The sequence below is a fragment of the Narcine bancroftii genome, chromosome 8, assembly GCF_036971445.1.
Source record: "Narcine bancroftii isolate sNarBan1 chromosome 8, sNarBan1.hap1, whole genome shotgun sequence".
Classification (NCBI taxonomy): domain Eukaryota; kingdom Metazoa; phylum Chordata; class Chondrichthyes; order Torpediniformes; family Narcinidae; genus Narcine; species Narcine bancroftii.
The window spans coordinates 108417322-108435525 of NC_091476.1; the positions used below are offsets into that span (position 1 = coordinate 108417322).

Consider the following 18204-nt stretch of genomic DNA (forward strand, 5'->3'; position numbering starts at 1 on the left):
TTTTAAATTCACAAACTTTGCAGTGACTTCATGAAGATCCCTGCTGTTTTACTACTCAGTCTTTTTCTCACCATTCTCTGCTCATTTGAGCAACATCCATTAAAGGAGGGGGGGTGGGAGGTAAGATTTTTTTCCTCTGTAGATGCCTGGAATATGCTGTTAGGGATAGTTGAAGCAGATATGTTGAGTAGTATTTAAGATTTTGGATGGACACATGAAAATGAAGAGTTGTGGGTCATCTCCTGGCAGAAGAGATTTGGTTTAATTTTTGACATGCCTAGTGCAGAAATAATGGGCTGAAGAGCTTGCTCCTGTACTATCTCCAACTGATGGTTTATCCTTTCGTAGATGGGGATGTCCATAGAAATGCAAGCACATTGCTCTTCCCTAATTGACCTTGATGGCGGTGGGGTGCCATTTTGATAGTGTAGCCCACATAAAATTTCTACCTTCAGTAGAAAGAGAATGAAGTCCCTGTGATGGAATGATAATTCTCTCCACATCAGGATGGTGAGTAACTTGGACATGGTAAATTAGTCAGTCTTGTACAGCAAGGAACAGACCCTTCTACCCAACTCCTCCATGTCAACCAATTTCCCATTCTGGCTGGTTTCTTGCCTGCATTTAGTCCGTCCATCTAAGCTCTTACTATCCACATATCTATCAAAATGTCTTTGATAATGCCCCTACGGTTTCCTCTGGCGACCTTCTCGATAAAGGCTGCCATCCAAGAGGAAAACATTGTCCTTCGGGACCCTGTAAAATCTCTCCCTTAAACCTCTGCCCTCTAGTTGCATGGAGCATTGCGACATAGTAAAGGCCTGTTTGAAAATCTACTCCACAACAATCTAATCCTTCCCCGCCTCACACTCATAACCCTCTATTTTTCTTGCATCAATGTTCCATTCAGTTAGGGCAGCACAGTTGGCAATGCAGTTAGCGCAATGCCTTTACAGTGCCTGTGGTTGGGAACTGGGTTCAAATCCTGCACTATCTGAGAAATTTTATGTTCTCCCATATCAGTGTGGGTTTTCCCCAGGGGTTCTGGTTTCCTCCCTTCTGAAACATACTGGGGGTGTAGGCTAATGGGATTTAAATTGGGTGGCATAGATTTGTGGCATAGGTTGAAATGGCCTGTTACTGTGCTGCATGCCTAAATTTAAAATCTAAAGGTTTGAATGTTAAAATGTTACAAGTCACTGCTGCCAATTCTGTCAATGCATTCCAACTACCCATCACTCTGTATTTTAAAAAAAACTTGCCTCAGACATTACTCCATTCACCTGAAACTGATATCCTCTGCTATTGACCCAGGAAAAAGGTGCTGGCTGTCCACCCTATCTGTCCCTCATAATCTTGTATACCTCTAAGTCAGCTCTCATCGTTTGTTGCTCCAAGGAGCAAAGCCTTGGCTTTGTCAACAGATGTTCTCTAATCCAGGCAACATCCTGGTAAATCTCTGCACCTTTTCGAAAGCATCTCCATCCTTGTAGTGGGGTGTCTAGAACCAAACTCTATATTGCAAGTGTAGTCTAACCAGAGTTCTATGATCATTACCTTGAGACAGAGAAGAAAGAGACGGAAAGATTCCCTTTTAACTTGTGCATTCATTTTATTAGTCCCTAAAGTCATCCCTTGGTCTGGTATGCTCTAGGGAGTAAAGACAAAGCCCAACTAACATCTCCCACAACACCAACCTTTGAATTCTGGCAACATCCTCTGCACCCCTTCTCATTTATTGATGTCCTTCCTATTGCTGGATGACCAAACTGCACACGATATCACAAACATGGTTTCACCAACACCTTGGCCAGCTGCATCAGGGGTCCCAATCTTTGCCAATGCAGGCAAGTGAGCCTAACATTGCATTTCCCCACCCTATCCATCTGAGTTGCCACTCAGAAGAGTTCATTCTCACTGGATAGTGAACAGAGCTTTGGAACAAGTGATGCTTGTGATTTTTTTTTCTCCCCTGTGGTGCGTCCTGTTGATCTCCAGTAAGGGTGGAGGAATAGGGTATTTGGGGTGATTTTTGAACTGATTGAAGTGGGATAAATATTGTGTGGCTGTGTTGATGGCCAATCCAAAGTGAGTGATCCACGTTTCTAATTTGAGCCCTTTCGATGAATTGTCAAGAGATGATCCTTGATTCTGACCTGCAGTAGCCTTTGTGCTTATGGTTGGTCCACTAGTAGTAAGGTTGAGTATGAAAAATATGATGAACCAAAAAATTAAATCTATTAATTGCTTTGAATTGAGTTAAAGAAACTTTCCCCTTCCACCCCTATACCCACCAGCTGAGCAATGAATACCTACACTCTCTGATTATAGTAAAACCCATGGCATCTGGCTCCTATTGGGCTTGGTAGATGCTGGATAAATGAATTTTCCAGTTGACTGAGGTTTCATGTTGTATGATTGGGAATTGATTGCAAGGTACACCAATTTTAAACTCATGTTATTTTTAATCAATGTTTTCTGTGATTTTTGTTTTGCTGGCTGCTTGAGGCTACCGGATGCTTGAATTCCAGATAATAGGGCTTTTCATGTCTATTAATGTGGATTTTGATCTTAAATCTGATTGTTTCAGAATGTCAAATCAGTGGCATCGAACGCATTGTGGGTGGGGATGATGCCCAGATTGAAGAATGGCCCTGGCAAGTCAGCCTCCAGTACAAGAACCAGCATTTATGTGGGGGAAGCATAATGAACTCCAAATGGGTGATAACTGCTGCACACTGTTTCCCAGAGTAAGTACACCTATCTGGGGCTGACTTCTTGTGCATTCTCCCCATGTCTGCAGGGGTTTGCCCTGGGTGCTTCGGCTCCCTCCCAACATTCAAAACTACTGGCATATAGGGATTGTAGGTTAATTGGTGATTTTGAGAAGCTCAAGCTTGTGACTGGAAGCTATGCTATATCTCTAAATTTAAATTTAACTGTTCTCCCTCACAGTTCCTCATTTCTGTACTATTCCACTAATATTCTCTAGCTCAGCTTAGACAAAAGTTTCATTCATGTTATCAGTGCAAACCACAACACTAGTTAAGGGACTTTTTGTACGAGGTGGTTAAGGAGGCATAATGGATGTTTGCCTTCATTAACTAGAATATGTAAATTAGCTAGGGAAGCTATGGTACAACTAAACAAAATGGTTGGTCCCACAGATGGAATACAGTGTGCAATTCTGGTTGGTATAGTCGATGGAGGATATGATGGAACTGGAGAGGGTACATGAAAGCCCAGGCTGTTACCAGGGATGGAGTGCTTACTTATAGGGAGAAGCAGGGCAGGCTTTCTTTGGAGTGAACTGCTTGAGGAACACCAATTTCAGAGGTAGAGTTGGGCTAATAGTGAGAAGTCTTTATCTTGAACAAACTGCCAATGAATAAAGGCCATTGAGATGAGGGGTATGAATGTTAGACTGCAATTGAAGTTCTTGCACCCAGAGGTTTGCATGAAAACTGAAGGGCTGATTAATACTCTCATAATAAATGTGTATGAGAGAACTTAAAATGTCACAAAGTCCTGGACAAATGCTGGGATGGGCATAGTATGGAGGGTTATTTAATGGCTGGCATAGACATGGGCTGAAAGGCTTGTTTCTTTCCTGTCTGACTTGATTAAAAACTTCCTCTAATTGCTTTATCAAGCACTCCATGAGAAGGCACAGCTAAAGCTCATTCTACTGTTTAGATGTAAAACAAAACCCTTCAATTCGCCAAAGAGCTGGTGCCAAAAGTACTGTTTTGGAATAATTTGTTGACGAGAGTTGTTTATTTCAGGGAATATCATCAGATTGCAAACTGGAAAGTGTTTGCCGGAAGTGGTGAGCTCTTCTCTGGAGGAAACACATTTTCTGTTGGTAAAATCATCACCAATGGGGACTATGATCAGATAACCAGCAACTATGATATTGCACTGGTAAAATTGCGAGCATCCTTGCCCTACACAGGTGAGAAATGATCTGGTTTGACAATGGACAATATTAACAAATGCACAGTCAAATCTTGAGTCAAACAGGAACTTCCCCATTTCCAGTCAATTTTCAGTACAACTTTCCACAATGTTTATCCTGCTGCTCATTATTGATCAAGTTTGGGATTGGTTTCTAGCCAGAGTAACAACCTATGTTCTGTGGAATAGAGGTACCAATTCCTATTTATGTAATATGCCAGTTGAAACAATTCCTGCCTTGGGATTTCAGTTTAATCTTATCCACATTTGATGGGCAAGTTTGCATAAATTCATACACTAATTATTAGACATGTCTTCGCAGGTGTGGGTGAATTGGCCCAAAGGGATGTTTCCTTGTTGGATATGTGGCTAAGTCTTCTCTCAAGTCACTGTTTCCCTAACCAAGAGGTCCCACTTTTAAATACAGGACTTCTGTCCCTCCACCTGGCGGAGAATGCAACAGATCATGGAAGGCTCAATAACTCTACTTTTTTTATCATTAAAAAGCAAGCAGAGATGGACAGTATTGGGTGCATCTTGGAACATGCCTGTTGGCAAGTTTCCTTCACTGGTATTTCTCTGTGGTGGAAGATCATCAACTTGGTGAAATACATTTCTTGGTCTGCCTGAAACTTGTTGCTCTTCAAGTACATTGAGATGTCAATAAATGCTGCAGACTGGCACGTTCCAAACTACAGGTGCAGATTCTGAGGGACTCACTGAGGGTTGCCACAGTCATTGTGAGGGCTTTGTGGGGAAGGACTATGGCGTCTCGTATTTTTTCTGCAACTGGGCATTTTAGGGCCAAGATAGTTGGGGAAGCCCCTCAAATAGTGGAGTGGGGAATAACTGCATGGGGCCTCAACTGTGGTAATGATACCACATAGTAAACTATGTAAAAATGTACATATGACACTCAGTGTGAAAAACTTTTCACTATTCCCTCTTATTTTGAGGAATGTTTATTTTTGGAATAACAAAAATTATTGTAAGAAATGGGACACTTGAAACATTCTAATGTGATGCATGGAAAAAGGAACTGAGTGAAAGTTTTGTTTAATTTGCCCAGGAGATCCATATTTTCAAACTGGCACCTTCAATGTTGTTGGTTATAAAATAATGTTTACTCTATCTGAGGTAGGCCTAATATAACACTGCAATTTCTTCCTCCAGATGTCATCCGTCCAGTGTGTCTACCCAACTATAGCATGCAGATTCAAAAGAAAAAGGCATGGGTTACTGGCTGGGGCTACAGGAAGGAATTTGGTAATTATATCTGGATTACTGGTGGCCTTGAGGCAGTGGTGAAAGTACCTTATGTGCATGGTTATATTATCCCCATTCCTCTCGCCATCTGGCTGATTTTCTCAGAGCAAAGTTGTACCAGCAAGCTTTTTGATCTGTTATGATGGCACTAGTTTTTTAAAACAAAAAAAAACTCCTGATTGAGAGGGGCTCTTGGATAACACTGGTCAGTATAGAGGTTCAGTGATGCAGAAGGTAGCCTCCACTCCAGTGACTTGGGTTCAATTCTGACCTCCTGTGTGAAGTTTGCATGTTCTTCTTGAGACTGCATAGGTTTCCTCACACATCCCGAAGTAGTACATGTTGATTGGCCATTGTAAATGCCCAAGTGTATGTGGTTGGTGGGAGAATTAGATGAAGAACATGGGCCTGTGATGGATGATAGACTACAGCAATGACAGTCAAGGAAGGATGGAATTCCTCTGATCTGTCCCATACTGAATGGGCTGATTGGCTGTTATTGATACAAAATATTTAAATATCCCCTATAACATCTAGATATTCCTTGTTTTCTAATTTAAAACTTGATAGTTAGTGAGGTGATTTAAAAAAAAAAGTAGACCTTTTTAAGCCAACTTGCTTCAATAAATTCTGGATAAAGATGTACCTTTCTGAATGCGCCATGGCTGCCTCTGAGGTGCCGATTCCAACCCTTCTTGGGGAAGGATAATCAATAGAGTGCTGTATTCCTCCTCCTGACCTGAATGTACTGACATGCAAGCAGCTGGTTAGGGGTGGGCTGATAATGTTGTCAGTCTGTGACCCATCTCCCCACTCACTCCTCTCCCTCCATGATCCCCTCAAGGCAGGGGTGGTGGGTGCAGGCTGTGACAGCCTGACCGGGCCCCTTCAGAACTGCTCTCTGTGGCTCAAAACGCAGCAAAGCAATGCTCATCTTCCTACCCATAATCCCCCATGCAGCTGGCGAACCACCGAGGTTCCAGCTGGGTGGGGATTATGGGTAGGGAAGACAGCCATTGCTCTGCTGCGTATTTATGATGGGTGGCGCTATAGCACCAGTTGCCCTGCCTCCATCCGCTCCGGAGGGGGCTATGAGCTGCTTCTCGATATGAATGGGACACCTGAGCAGCCTTTTAGGGCTGCTATCTGAAAGGTAAGTTTTAAGTTTTAGCTCTTTCCGCTCTTGTAACCGGCCTCCAGGTGGAGGCATGACATGAAATGGCCTATTTTTTTTCCCTGAGCTGGAGGCAGCAATTGTTAAACACCCATTACATCTGGGTAGACTCAGAACTACTCCTAGTGGGTCAGGACCAAGTCACACCTGGAGAAGGTGTATGGATTAAAATTTTGCATTTCTATAGTTCCTTTGCAGTATTCAAATGTTCTTGATAAGTAATGAGGTAATTTTGTAGTACCCCTGTATAGCCAATGTTGTAATGTGGATAACTTGTGGCACCTACTTTATTCTCTGCACAATGTATAAGCAGCATTGTGGCGCAGGAACAGATGATCTGCCTTAGTTGTGTTGGACCAGGGCCAATATCCTAGCTCTTTGAAGGAGAGATTACATTTTACCATCTAATTCAAAAAGGCAGCTCTGACAACACAGTATCTTCTGTTGTGCAGACAAGGTGTTCTAACCTATTTGTTTTTCTGTAAATACCTAGGTCAAGTGTCGCCTATTTTACAGCAGGCCAAAGTGACAATAATTGAGCAAGATGTTTGTAATCGGAGGGAGTATTATGCTGGGAGGATCACAGCAAACATGCTGTGTGCTGGCTATCTCACTGGGAAAGTGGATGCATGCCAGGTATAGTGCAAGATGTTAATGGGTGATTATGTCATGCATTTGAAGTTCTGAAGTTTTAGAATACTGTTTGGAATGGATGGGTTATCTTGTGAGGCAAAATTGTACGTCTTAGACTTGCAACCGCTGGATTTGGGAAAATCCGGGGACTCAATTAACAAGATGTAAAGGGTCTTGAGAATGTAGTGAGTTTTTTTCCTCATGGGAGTTTAGAAAAGAGGATACCCATTTAAATCTGAGATAAGACTCTTTTGGAGACCTCCATCTTTGTTACTTTTCCTGTATGAGCATTTTTACGACGATTAATATCTAAAAAGCAAGAGATAAGACCTTGCCACAGTTGACTGCATCCCTTCTGACAATTCTATTCCATTCTCTCAATTCTTTGGTCTCCACCACATTTCCCAGGATCAGGCCTTCCATTCCTGGACATCTCAGATGTCCTCATTGTTCAGATAATGTGACTTCCTCTCTACTGCCATTTAACAACCCTCACCAACATCTCCATTCCCTACACATCTTCCTTGGCCCTTTCCCCACCCCCACCCCCACAACCCCAAAAGCCTCCACATCCAACATATAATTCTCTACAATTTCCACCATCTACAATGGGATCCTCCCACAAGGTAGACTTTTCTCTTTCCACATTCCTTAAGGATTGCTCTCTCTGTGATGCCTGCATCCAAACATCCCTTGCCACTAATTCCCCCCTTGGTCCCTGTGACCACAAGAAGAGCTATACTTGTACCTCCTCCCTCACCACCATTCAGGGCTCCAACCATTCTACCAAGTAAAGCAACACTTCACATGAATCTTCAGGGGTCACCTACTGCATCTGATGCTCCTGATGTGGCCTTCTCCACTTTGGGGAAACTGGATGCAGACTGTAATATTCTGTGGACAACCTTTGCTCTGTCTGCTGCAACAGCAAGGCCCTTCAAGTAGCTAACCACTTTAATTCAACACCCCTTGCCAAATTGACATGGCAGTACACGAGACGAGTTAAGGCCACTTCTCCACTTTGTTAACCTCTCCCCAGTTTTTAATCCCTCATCCCTCTCCCTTTCTTCCTCCAGCTCCCCACCCTCTTCATTTCCTTCTCTTATCAGAGCTATCTTCGTCCTCTCTTTTCTCCTCAACTATCTCCACCTATTGCCTATTAGCCTCTTCCTCCCCCAACTCCACTTTTTAAATTCTGCTTTTTAATTTCTCTGAACGTTGCTTAACCCGTTGAGTTTCTCTTTGTGCTTTTGTTTACTCCAGATGACTGTATAGTCTCCAAGACTCGCTGTATCAAGGAACCTTGTAGCACAGGGCAGGCCCTTCAGTCCACTGATGAATGTGAATTGCACAAGCAGAGCACGGAATGGAAAAAAGCTGGAAAAGAAGAGGGGGATGTTTAGTATCCATCTTAACTTTGAGCTTGTGTTTGAGTGGTTGGACAGAGGGCACTGGGGAGGTTGGAAGTTTATGAAAGTCGGTCAGGGCAGGGAGATCTGAATATTTCAGACAGCGCGAATGTAATTGGGCAAGATATTGAGATTTTCAGGTGAGTATTGACAGATCGATCTAGCGGTGATTGCTCGGAGACTGAATGACCTCCTTCGCTTTGGGTCCTTAGTTCATGATTGTACACAGAGGTCGCAATGGCATGCTTTTGTCAGTTAACCTGCTGAATTTCCTGTCTTTTCAGGGGGACAGCGGGGGTCCATTGGTTTATCATTATCAATATTGGCAACTAATTGGCATTGTGAGTTGGGGTACAGGCTGTGCCCGGGTAGGTCGACCTGGTGTGTACACCAATGTGAATTTACTACTTGACTGGGTCTACAATGCCATGAATGTAAGTATGATGGTGCTGAGTCTTCTCTATCCTCTGCCCATGGGCTCTCCTTCCAGCTATCCTTCAGAGCAATTTCTTCTTATCCCTTTCATCCTCTATTCCTACCCAATCTTTGCTGCTCCTCCCATCACTTCTCCCCTTCTTCCACCAACTGCCCCCTTTTTAGCCCAAATCTCCTTGACTCCCCTTTCTCCCTTCTGGTGCTTTAATAGCTATCACCCTATGTACCCAGTCTTAATGAAGGGCTCTGGTCTGAGATGTTGACCATTCTTTTTCTCCCATTAATGCTGCTTGAACCTACCAAGTTCCTTTAGCAGATTGTTTTGCTCCAGTTTCCAGCATCTGCAGATACATGTGTCCCCTCTTTTTTTCTCCTTTCACCTTTTGAATTTAAGCCCTATTACCTTCTCCCACAGAGGGTGGTAGGTGGTCACAAAAGACAGGAAGGATCACTCTTGCTTTATAGTCAACATACACGTAGTTCTCTCCTGCCACCTGGCGTCCAGTATCAAAATTGGAAAATCATCAAATGCAGGGAGTTGCTCAACTGGAATTTGCAAGGATGAGCGAACTGATTTTGCCCACGAGATGTGGGCAATAGGGTATTGTAGCTTTGATCACTGGCTTTTCTATGCAAGTTGTGCAGTTTGAGCAAGTCATGCTGGTGAAGCCAGCATAGAACTGCAACTATGCCAAGCAACCTGACTTGATGGTTCTGGGAAGCTGTTCCAAAAGGTCAAAATGCTGCTTTCATAGAACAGGGGAATGTCCACATAAATTAACAAGGCCCAAGAATAAGTTACATTAGAAGATTAGAGGTCCAATTGAGCATTTTATCTCAAATAATGGATATTGGGGATAGAGTTGAGGCCAGAATAATAAATTGGGTCAATGGAACATCAGAGAAAGGTCACATAATACTACATTCAGAATGTAACATAAAATTCTTTGACTTTTGCCTTCCATAAGGCAGACAGAGTTACCACTTTGTCCAGCACCCCTCAGAAACCTACAGCACCTGATGTTCCTAGGTCGTCTCCCCTCCAAGTACTGACCAGGCCTGTACCTTCTTAGCTTCTGAGATCAGACAATCTCCTACATATTCAAGCTATTAGGCTTCTATACATTAAACAGAGAAACTGTAGAATTCTAATTCAAAGAATGGGAGCTTGCATTCTTGGTTCATGAGCAGAGGTACTGTTTCAAGAATGAGCTTAATGTCACTTCCTGGATTCTAGTTGCCCTTGACTAGATCAGCTAGTGAAAAGCATAAGTAATTCCAATAGTATATTGAAGTGTTAAATGAGAGGCTGTGATAAAGGATGCACTCAATAGGCTAAATGGCCTTCAATGCTGTGACTGCACTGTTATTTGAGAATTCCTCAGGATGACAACTACAAGGAACCAATCATTTTTAGAAGTGACTTGCCTTAAATATCAAATGTGTCTTCTTGGTGGCTTTGCTCCCCGTCCTTGGCAATTCTTGAAACTCCTGCAGCCCCTGTGTTCCTCCAGTTCCACCTCCTTGCAAGCCATTGCTTCAACTGCAATGTCCTAATCCTTTGGCTATCAGCCTCTTGCTCCTGGTTGAAGGTTTCACCTTAAATCTCCTTAGTTTTTCTATCCAGCTCAATTTATTTTGATGATTCTTGGGACATTTTACAATGTTAAATTTGATATTCAAATATATTTTATTGGATGACTGGATGGGGTGGGGGGGGGGGTGAAGTAGTGGTTCTTGTTTTTATTTTTTTCCCTATAGTATCTAATCACATTTGGGTCTTTTTCTCACTTAAGATGTGTATCATGAGTGGTATTGTTTTGTGTACTTGCTGGGAAAGGGGCTTGGATTTCACATGTGAAGCAATGCTTTACATTTAGCCTAACTGCTGTTCTACGTCTCCCAATGCATTCTTTATCCCACCCAAGAAATGTACATTTTCTACACTTGCTCATGAATTTGACTAGTTTTCCCCTTAAGCTATCTATGCACATTATTTCTACTCATTTGTGTATTCATCATCACAGCATAGAAGCAAGACCTGCCCACTGTCCAGGCGCAACATTAAGCAGCCAATTACTTTTAACCCTACACTGAACCCACTTAATTCTCTCCGCAATTCCATCCACACTTCCTTGATTTCACTACTCACCAAATCACCTGGGACAGTTTAGTGGCAAATTGGCCTAGCAACCTGTGGGATGCAAGAGGAAATTTGAACACCGAAACGAAACCCGTGCAGGCATTATTGTACCATCGGCATACTGATAGCCCTGAGGGTTGGTATTGTACTGGAGTGGCTGGATCTGAGAATGCTGCTTGACCTACCACACCACTAAGCCTCCCATTGAACCATTCCCTTGATCTTATCAATGGCTTTCCTCTCTGGGAGAAAATAAACCTAAATGTTTTCTGTTGTCATGTCTCTCCTGTCATTATGTGAAATTTTTCTAATTTTTTTCTCACAGGTATGAAGATGAAAGGCTTTGGGAACAATCCACATGTCCTGGGCTTTGATCTCTGGGAGAATGTAACTCTTGTGTTAGTCTATCATGGGCTCTCCAATTTGACCTGATCTTGCATGAATTACAGTGTGATGTGTCTGGATTGACAGAATGCAAGGACAACCCCAGCTGACTCACTAGCCAGTTGAAAGGTCACATCAAGCAAGACAAAGGCCAAAATATTTTTAAAGATTGAGTGAACTTTGTCAATCCCACAGTACACCTTTTTGTATCAATATTTACAAATAAAATTATATTGGAGGTGTTTAACTTCTGCCAATGCTAGTGTGGCAAAAGTCAATCTTTTCAAGTCAGAAAATGATTCCAAAATAAATCTTGAATTATTTGACACCAACTTATTACATCAAAAATATTCAAAGATAGCTAGATTACTGCTTTTGTTTATTTGGCACTTTAATTATAAATATTCAATGAAATTTCAAGGTTTTTGAACAGATAATTTCATGGTTGCCAATCAATAAATCCAATTTTGGGAGTTCAGACTTATTGATGTACTGAACAGATCAGTGAAGATAACAATCCATTGAATCCTGGAGCCAACCTCACTACTAGAAGTAAAAGAATTATTTTGTGTCTGAATTAAAAAAAAACTGCATATTGTACTTGAGCTTTGTTGTTGCTCAGAAATGTAATCTTGTTTTATGCTTCCAGTTTTGATTTTAAAGCCCTTATTTATCAAAACCAAGATAAATTTTATTCTGCACAGGAAATGATGCAGATTTTTGGAATTAGAATGCAAGATTCAACTCCTCAAGATGAACCCAACCAAAAGATGAATGTTTGTCACTGTGACATTTAGTTTTGGGCTGTGGATTTTTTTCTTAGAAATGAAACCAAGCCTGCTCAGAATGATTACATGTACAACCGTTGGATTTTATCCCAGTGTAGAAAGGAGCCATCTTCAGTTAGATTAAGTAGCAAATCTTAACCTGACAAATCGTATCCCTGGGGTGCAGTTCAACCCTGTTTTAATGTCTTCATGCCTATTTTGTCTTTCGAATCTGTATTGTTGAAATTTGATGAATTTTTAGTCTGCTTTCAGCATTATTTTTTTAAGTGAAACTTTTATTTTGTAAAGGCATTTGTTTGAAAGGAATTTGGTCCTTCATGGAGATTTGATTAAATTGCACAGGAAACAATGTGGGAAATGCAATGTCTAGGCTCAGTGTGAAGGCACCATCTGGTGCGGTGCTTGCTCCCATTTATCAGCCAGCTCCCTAATTTCTTCTCCAATCTGTAATGGGAGCTAACATCTGCCAGGGCAGTGGGAGTCGGGGAAGGAATTTGGGCCACAAGGAATTGCAGTGCCCTTCAATTAGACTGAAAGTACATGGCAAGATTTCCAGTGAAACATGGTGGAAAGCTTGCATCATTGCCAAGTACCCTATCTGGGTTTGCCCATCTTTAAGCTAGTGGTGGACTAGAAGTACCCTTTCATTGAGTACAAAGTGTAATCTGTATTCATAACATTAAAAGTACTCATTTTTGTTTGATGTAACTGGTGCCCAAAGATTACTCATGGAAAGGTAACCTCCAATTCAGTCAGGTTTTTGTGCTTGTCTATCTTTTATTTTCACCACTCCTCCATTGCCATGTTGTAATGACAATGGTTAAAGGCCAATATGATCCATCTGGATCTTTTCCCATGTTGGCTATGAATGACTTCCATTTTGATCTTGAAAGCTTGTGATGACTTCTAGGTCTGAATGTTATTATTTTTGATTTGCTTTTAAATAAAGTGATCCCTTTTTAAAGATCTGTCCACGTGTGTACAATACTTTGAAGACAGGAGCTTTTCAAATGTCAGTGTAAAGAAGCTTCCAAGAATTGCAGGGGTGGGGGACAAATGAAATTGCCCTTAATTGGTTGCTTAGCCACAAAGCAAGGAACGGCCCAAAGTGGAACTCTAAAGCCTCACAAAATTCTTCAAACGCTATGGAGAAAAAAGTGACCCAATGCTTGGAGTTTGCTGCTGGGAATAAAGAAACTCTAAAAAGATTATGAATAATGAGGAGCATTGTTTGCTTAATAGTTAGTGCAATATTGTTACAATGCCAGCATCCTGGCACAGTCTGTAAAGAGTTTGTTCGTTCTCCCTGTGTCTACATGGGCTTCCTCTGGGTGCTCCAGTTTCCTCCCACCCTTCAAGAAAAAAAGTTATGGGATGTAGGTTATTTGGGTGTCATGGGCTCATGGGTGGGAAGGGCCTGTTGCTGTGCTGTCTGTTTAAAATTTAGCCTTGGTTTATTTTGTCGTGTGCTTGTCTGAATGGGAAAGTTGAAAGCAAAATCTAGACTGTGTAATGCAGATGGATTGCCATATACCACATTTCAAAAAGTTTGTGAGATTTTGAATAATAACCTGAAAGGCCCATGACCTTTGAATTCCTCAAAGGACAACTGCATATAGCAGACCAATTTGTTCCTCTCCTGTTCTGTAGATCCTCTATTCCAACTCCATATTCTTACTGTTTTCATAGCTCTCATTTCCTTCAATGTTCAAAATCTCTTAACCTCTGTTTTGAAAGTAATTAATAACTGAGCCTCCAAGGTAGAGAACCTCATTCTTTACATTTTCTCCATTTCAATCGTTAATATTATTGCCTCCTTGAAACTGCAATCCCTGAGCCAGGATAATCATTCATTCTTTATCAATCCTGTTCAACTTGCTCAGGTTTTTGTATGGTTAATGGAGAGCATTTGAAGACCACTTTTACTTGTACCCAATCCTTACAACTCCAATTGATTAGCCAAATTCAGCAGATGTTCCGGTTGAATTGGCTGAAAAGAATAGTTCAAATACAAAGGGTAGATTGAAATCTTTTTAATTTGTGACTGATTTTGTTTTCAGTATAAAATAGATCTATTACCAGCATACAAAATTAAATTCAATCTAGAATGTCAATCCTTTATACATTAGCAATACATGCATAGTTTGTATTTGGCATCTAAATCAAAAAAAAGGAAATGCATACTTCATAAGAGTTTGAGAATCACAGCACCTGCTGCTACCTTGATCATGTTAAACCATTCCTTCCTACAGCGTAGCAGTTGCCAGATTGGAACGTGCACCCAGCTACCTACGAGGCACAGGAGTTGAATGGAAGTAGGGTGGGGCAGAAGAGCCAGGGCTGGGATGTTGCCCGGGGTATTGCAGATGTCAGTGAAGTGCTGAAGTGAGCAGCAGTGATGATCCTATTCAAGGACTGTGATCTCGGACTACACCCCCCCCCTACCCCCCTTGATATTATTTAAACGCTAACTCAGAAATATCATTGATTCATCATTTTGAATTCACTTTGCAGGTGAACCCCCTCTGATTAGCAGCAGCCATCCTTGACCCCTCCCCCCCTGACCTTGAGGTAAGGGATGGACCTCATACTGATGATGAACCTTAACCATGACAATTCCAACAGATAGCTCCAGAAGAAATACAAAATGAATTAAAATTTTCTAGTGCAAAAAAACATTCAGCTGGTCAAATTTGCATGGAGGAAAATGGACATTTGGGGTTGAAACAGTGCTTCAGGATTGAGAAAGCAGAGTAGAATAGACCACGTTAAAGAGGGAAGGTTTAGTGAATGTGGGAGGCACCCCTCCTCCCTTTAAACTACCTCTTTTAGTCCTGAAGCAGGGTTTCAACATACTGTCCTAACCCACTAAGATCCTCCAACAGTTTTTTGCTTTGGATTCTAGGATCTAGACTTCTCTCTTTCATTGCCTTCTACCTGGAATGTGAAGAGCACAGGGTGAGGGATGTTGCAGTGCTACTCTCCCACTTGCAGGCTGTTCTGCACTGGGAAGGACCCCCAGCTTCTGGGCCAATGATGCAGACAATACTCTACCTGGCTCTTCTGAAGGATGTGCTGGAGTGATCTGTAGGAGCCCCAGGGCTGGTCTCCTCTGGCAACTTGGCAAGGAAGGGCAAGATGGGAAGGCAAGTTCCTTCAAGGTTGCTGGATACAGGTGCTGTGGATATTGCAAAGACTCTTGGCTTTTTCTTTGTAATGCCTGAGATCTTTGGCAAATTGCAACTCAACATTAGCTAAGTGTATCACACTGAGGAGTAGGTAATCCAGTGTAATAGTATCCTGTTGACCGTCTACTCTTTGTAACCACATCACTTAAATTCCATTAATAACTTGGCTAAAATACAGATGGCTCTTCAGGAAGCATCTAATATATATATATATATATATATCTAACAGACCCATAATAGTTGCTGACAAATGCCTATCAATTACCTCCAGTGCTGGGGCACTTGCTATCTGCTGGCTTGATGCAACATGATGGGAGGGCTCTTCATTGACTTCAACATAACTTTGAGTCCCAGCATTTTCAGCTCCACCTTCTCTATTCAAGGCTTACTTGGTGCCTATTTTCAGATTAAAGTAGCGTATCAATCTTTTCACATTGAAGTTTCCTGAGCTGTCTCAGTCATGGCTAGCTCTGTAATTCATTGAATTGGGAACCAATGCATTGAACCAAATTTCAGTGAGTGCCATGTGCTCTGTTGTACTTTATCCTTTGTCAGACTCCCCAGCCAGACCCTACCGAGGAAATTAGTTTCTTTGGCCTCTGATTTGGGCATCGGTCCCACCAGTGCAGAGTCGGTCTGATCAATAACTTCCCCATGCCCACATCATAGGCATCTTCTGAACCAGAGCAAGTTATTGTAAATTGAAAGTACAGCATGGTAAGGTTGGGTTGCAATTTGTTCATAATTTCTTTTGCCTAAAATTGAGACTATATCTCCTGCCAGGACTTCCTTCCTCAGCAGTTTGTTGAACAGATCTATATAGTTTAGATGCTTCCTGTTTACACTGTTGTTCAAATTGATCACTATTGATCAAAACAGTTGCAAATTTGGGGTAAAATAGGCAGTTCTGTGGTGTATTAGAAAAATTGAATCCCAGCAAAAGCTAAGAAACCGATCAGGCTGTAGATTTCCACCCAGTGACAATACCAACACAACCTCATTCCCCCACAACATGAGGGCAAGAGAGCACAAAAGTATTCATGGCTTCGCCAATGTGTGAGCAAAGTTGCTCAGCAAAAGGTGGGGAAGGGGAAGGAAAGGAGTTATGGTTTCAAGGCTCCAAACATTGTGAGGTGGCTGGCTGGCTGCTTTTCCCCTCCTGACTGGTGGGAGACAAACTCCATGCCTGAGGCTTGATCCTGTACACGTATACTGGATCAAACCTCAAACATGGCATGGTGTTTGTCTTCTACCATTCAGGAGGGGTTAAGGCGAGGGAGGGTTCGGAAAGGGTGTGGGAAGGCTCAGAGGAGATGAAGGAAGTGGGAAGAGTTAGCACAGTGGGCAAGAGTAAGGTAAGGGAAGGGGGGTGGGGAACAAGGAAATGATGGGGAGAGAGATGGGTAAAGGAATAAGGAAAGAAAAGCACAGTAAAGTGAAAGAGGAATGGCTTTGGACTTTTTCTGTGAAGGAAAAAGGCACAGGAGTAAAGAAAATGGCTGCCTCAAGTGTCTTGTCATGACATTGGTTGATGAGTATAACGTGGCCTTTGGTAATAACATCATCACTCTATTAGGCAGTAATCCCAAGACACCATGCCCCCATTCATTTATATATAAACTAAAAGGCAAGCAGCAGGATGTAGTTCCATTCCAAAGGCAGAATATGCTTTGTGAATTCATGTTAATGGGTTGTTTATTGAAGTGCAGTGTGATGGCATGAATGGGGCTATGACTGCACTTGCATGTGATGAAAGTGTAACATGTGTCCATGGCTCTTTGAGGTTTGTGGATAACTCATTAATTGTGGCCTTGCTTTTTGACCTCAACTGGATGCCTGTGAAGGCTTGTGGCCATCTTTTCTCCCATTGTATACTTGAAATGAAAGACCACAGCTGATTAGTAACAGCACCAATCTGATGGGCATGTCACTGGCAGGTTTGCCCTATTTAGTTAGAATGGAAAGATGGACCAGTAGTTGAGCCCACCCAGATCCACTGGCTCACCCTGAAGTTCAAAGATGGGTGACCGAACGCCCTGGCAGTGAAGATGTTGTTGGTGATTAATTTGAGGTAAACTATCCATTCTTGAATGCAGACATCATGCAGCACTCAATTCGCACTTGCAAAATGCATAGTACAATATGTTCACTCCCAAAAGACACAGTGTAGTATAGAGTAAATGGCATACAGAGACTGCTCAGACACAGTGCAGTAGAGAGTGCACAACGTACAGAGAGCTCATGCACATTGTCGTATAGAGTGCAGAATGTTCAGGGACATTTCAGGCTGCTACCACAGCAGACAAGATGTGAGGCAGGTTACAATCAGGTTTTATCCAGTAGTTGTCCAAGAGAACCACATGAAGGTATCCATTACTGCAAGAACATGCGTGAGATTAGGCTGCATATGAGGTACCCATTCAACCAGTAGCAATTCCTCGATAGATCTAAATGCTACACAGCTGCTTAAATATGAGATAGGCAGAGAGATGGTTGGATGTGAATGGAAAATGTGATGCATCTTCTGAATCCAAATCCTATCACAATCACAGTACGAAAGTCACTTCCAATTGTCAAAACGTTTTGCATTGTGAAGCAGGAGAAATGAAAATGGTAGAACTCAATTTGAAACTTCTAACAATGAGTGAGTCAATTGAGATGGGATGTTGCTATTGGATCAAATATTGCAGTGGAGAAAAAAATACTCCTTCATAATTTTTGCTACTATTACTTCGGAGGAACTTAGCTGCACTCAGTAAATTAACTCAATTCACATCCATTGCTGACATCTATGAAGGCAGCCAACAACATAAATGACACCCACCGC

General features: G+C 42.0%; 1 protein-coding gene across 6 annotated transcripts in view; it reads left to right on the forward strand.

The window, feature by feature from the left end:
* Nucleotides 1-13153, forward strand: part of LOC138741154 (transmembrane protease serine 4-like) — a 55035-nt gene extending 41882 nt beyond the window's left edge. For all 6 annotated transcript variants that reach the window (XM_069894789.1, XM_069894787.1, XM_069894791.1 and 3 more), the window contains 6 exons: nt 2591-2750; nt 3786-3955; nt 5131-5223; nt 6891-7033; nt 8724-8873; nt 11343-13153. In XM_069894789.1, coding sequence (XP_069750890.1) covers nt 2591-2750; nt 3786-3955; nt 5131-5223; nt 6891-7033; nt 8724-8873; nt 11343-11348 — 722 coding nt within the window. In that variant the 3' untranslated portion in view covers nt 11349-13153. The remainder of the gene's footprint in view (nt 1-2590; nt 2751-3785; nt 3956-5130; nt 5224-6890; nt 7034-8723; nt 8874-11342) is intronic.
* Nucleotides 13154-18204: the final 5051 nt, after the last annotated feature.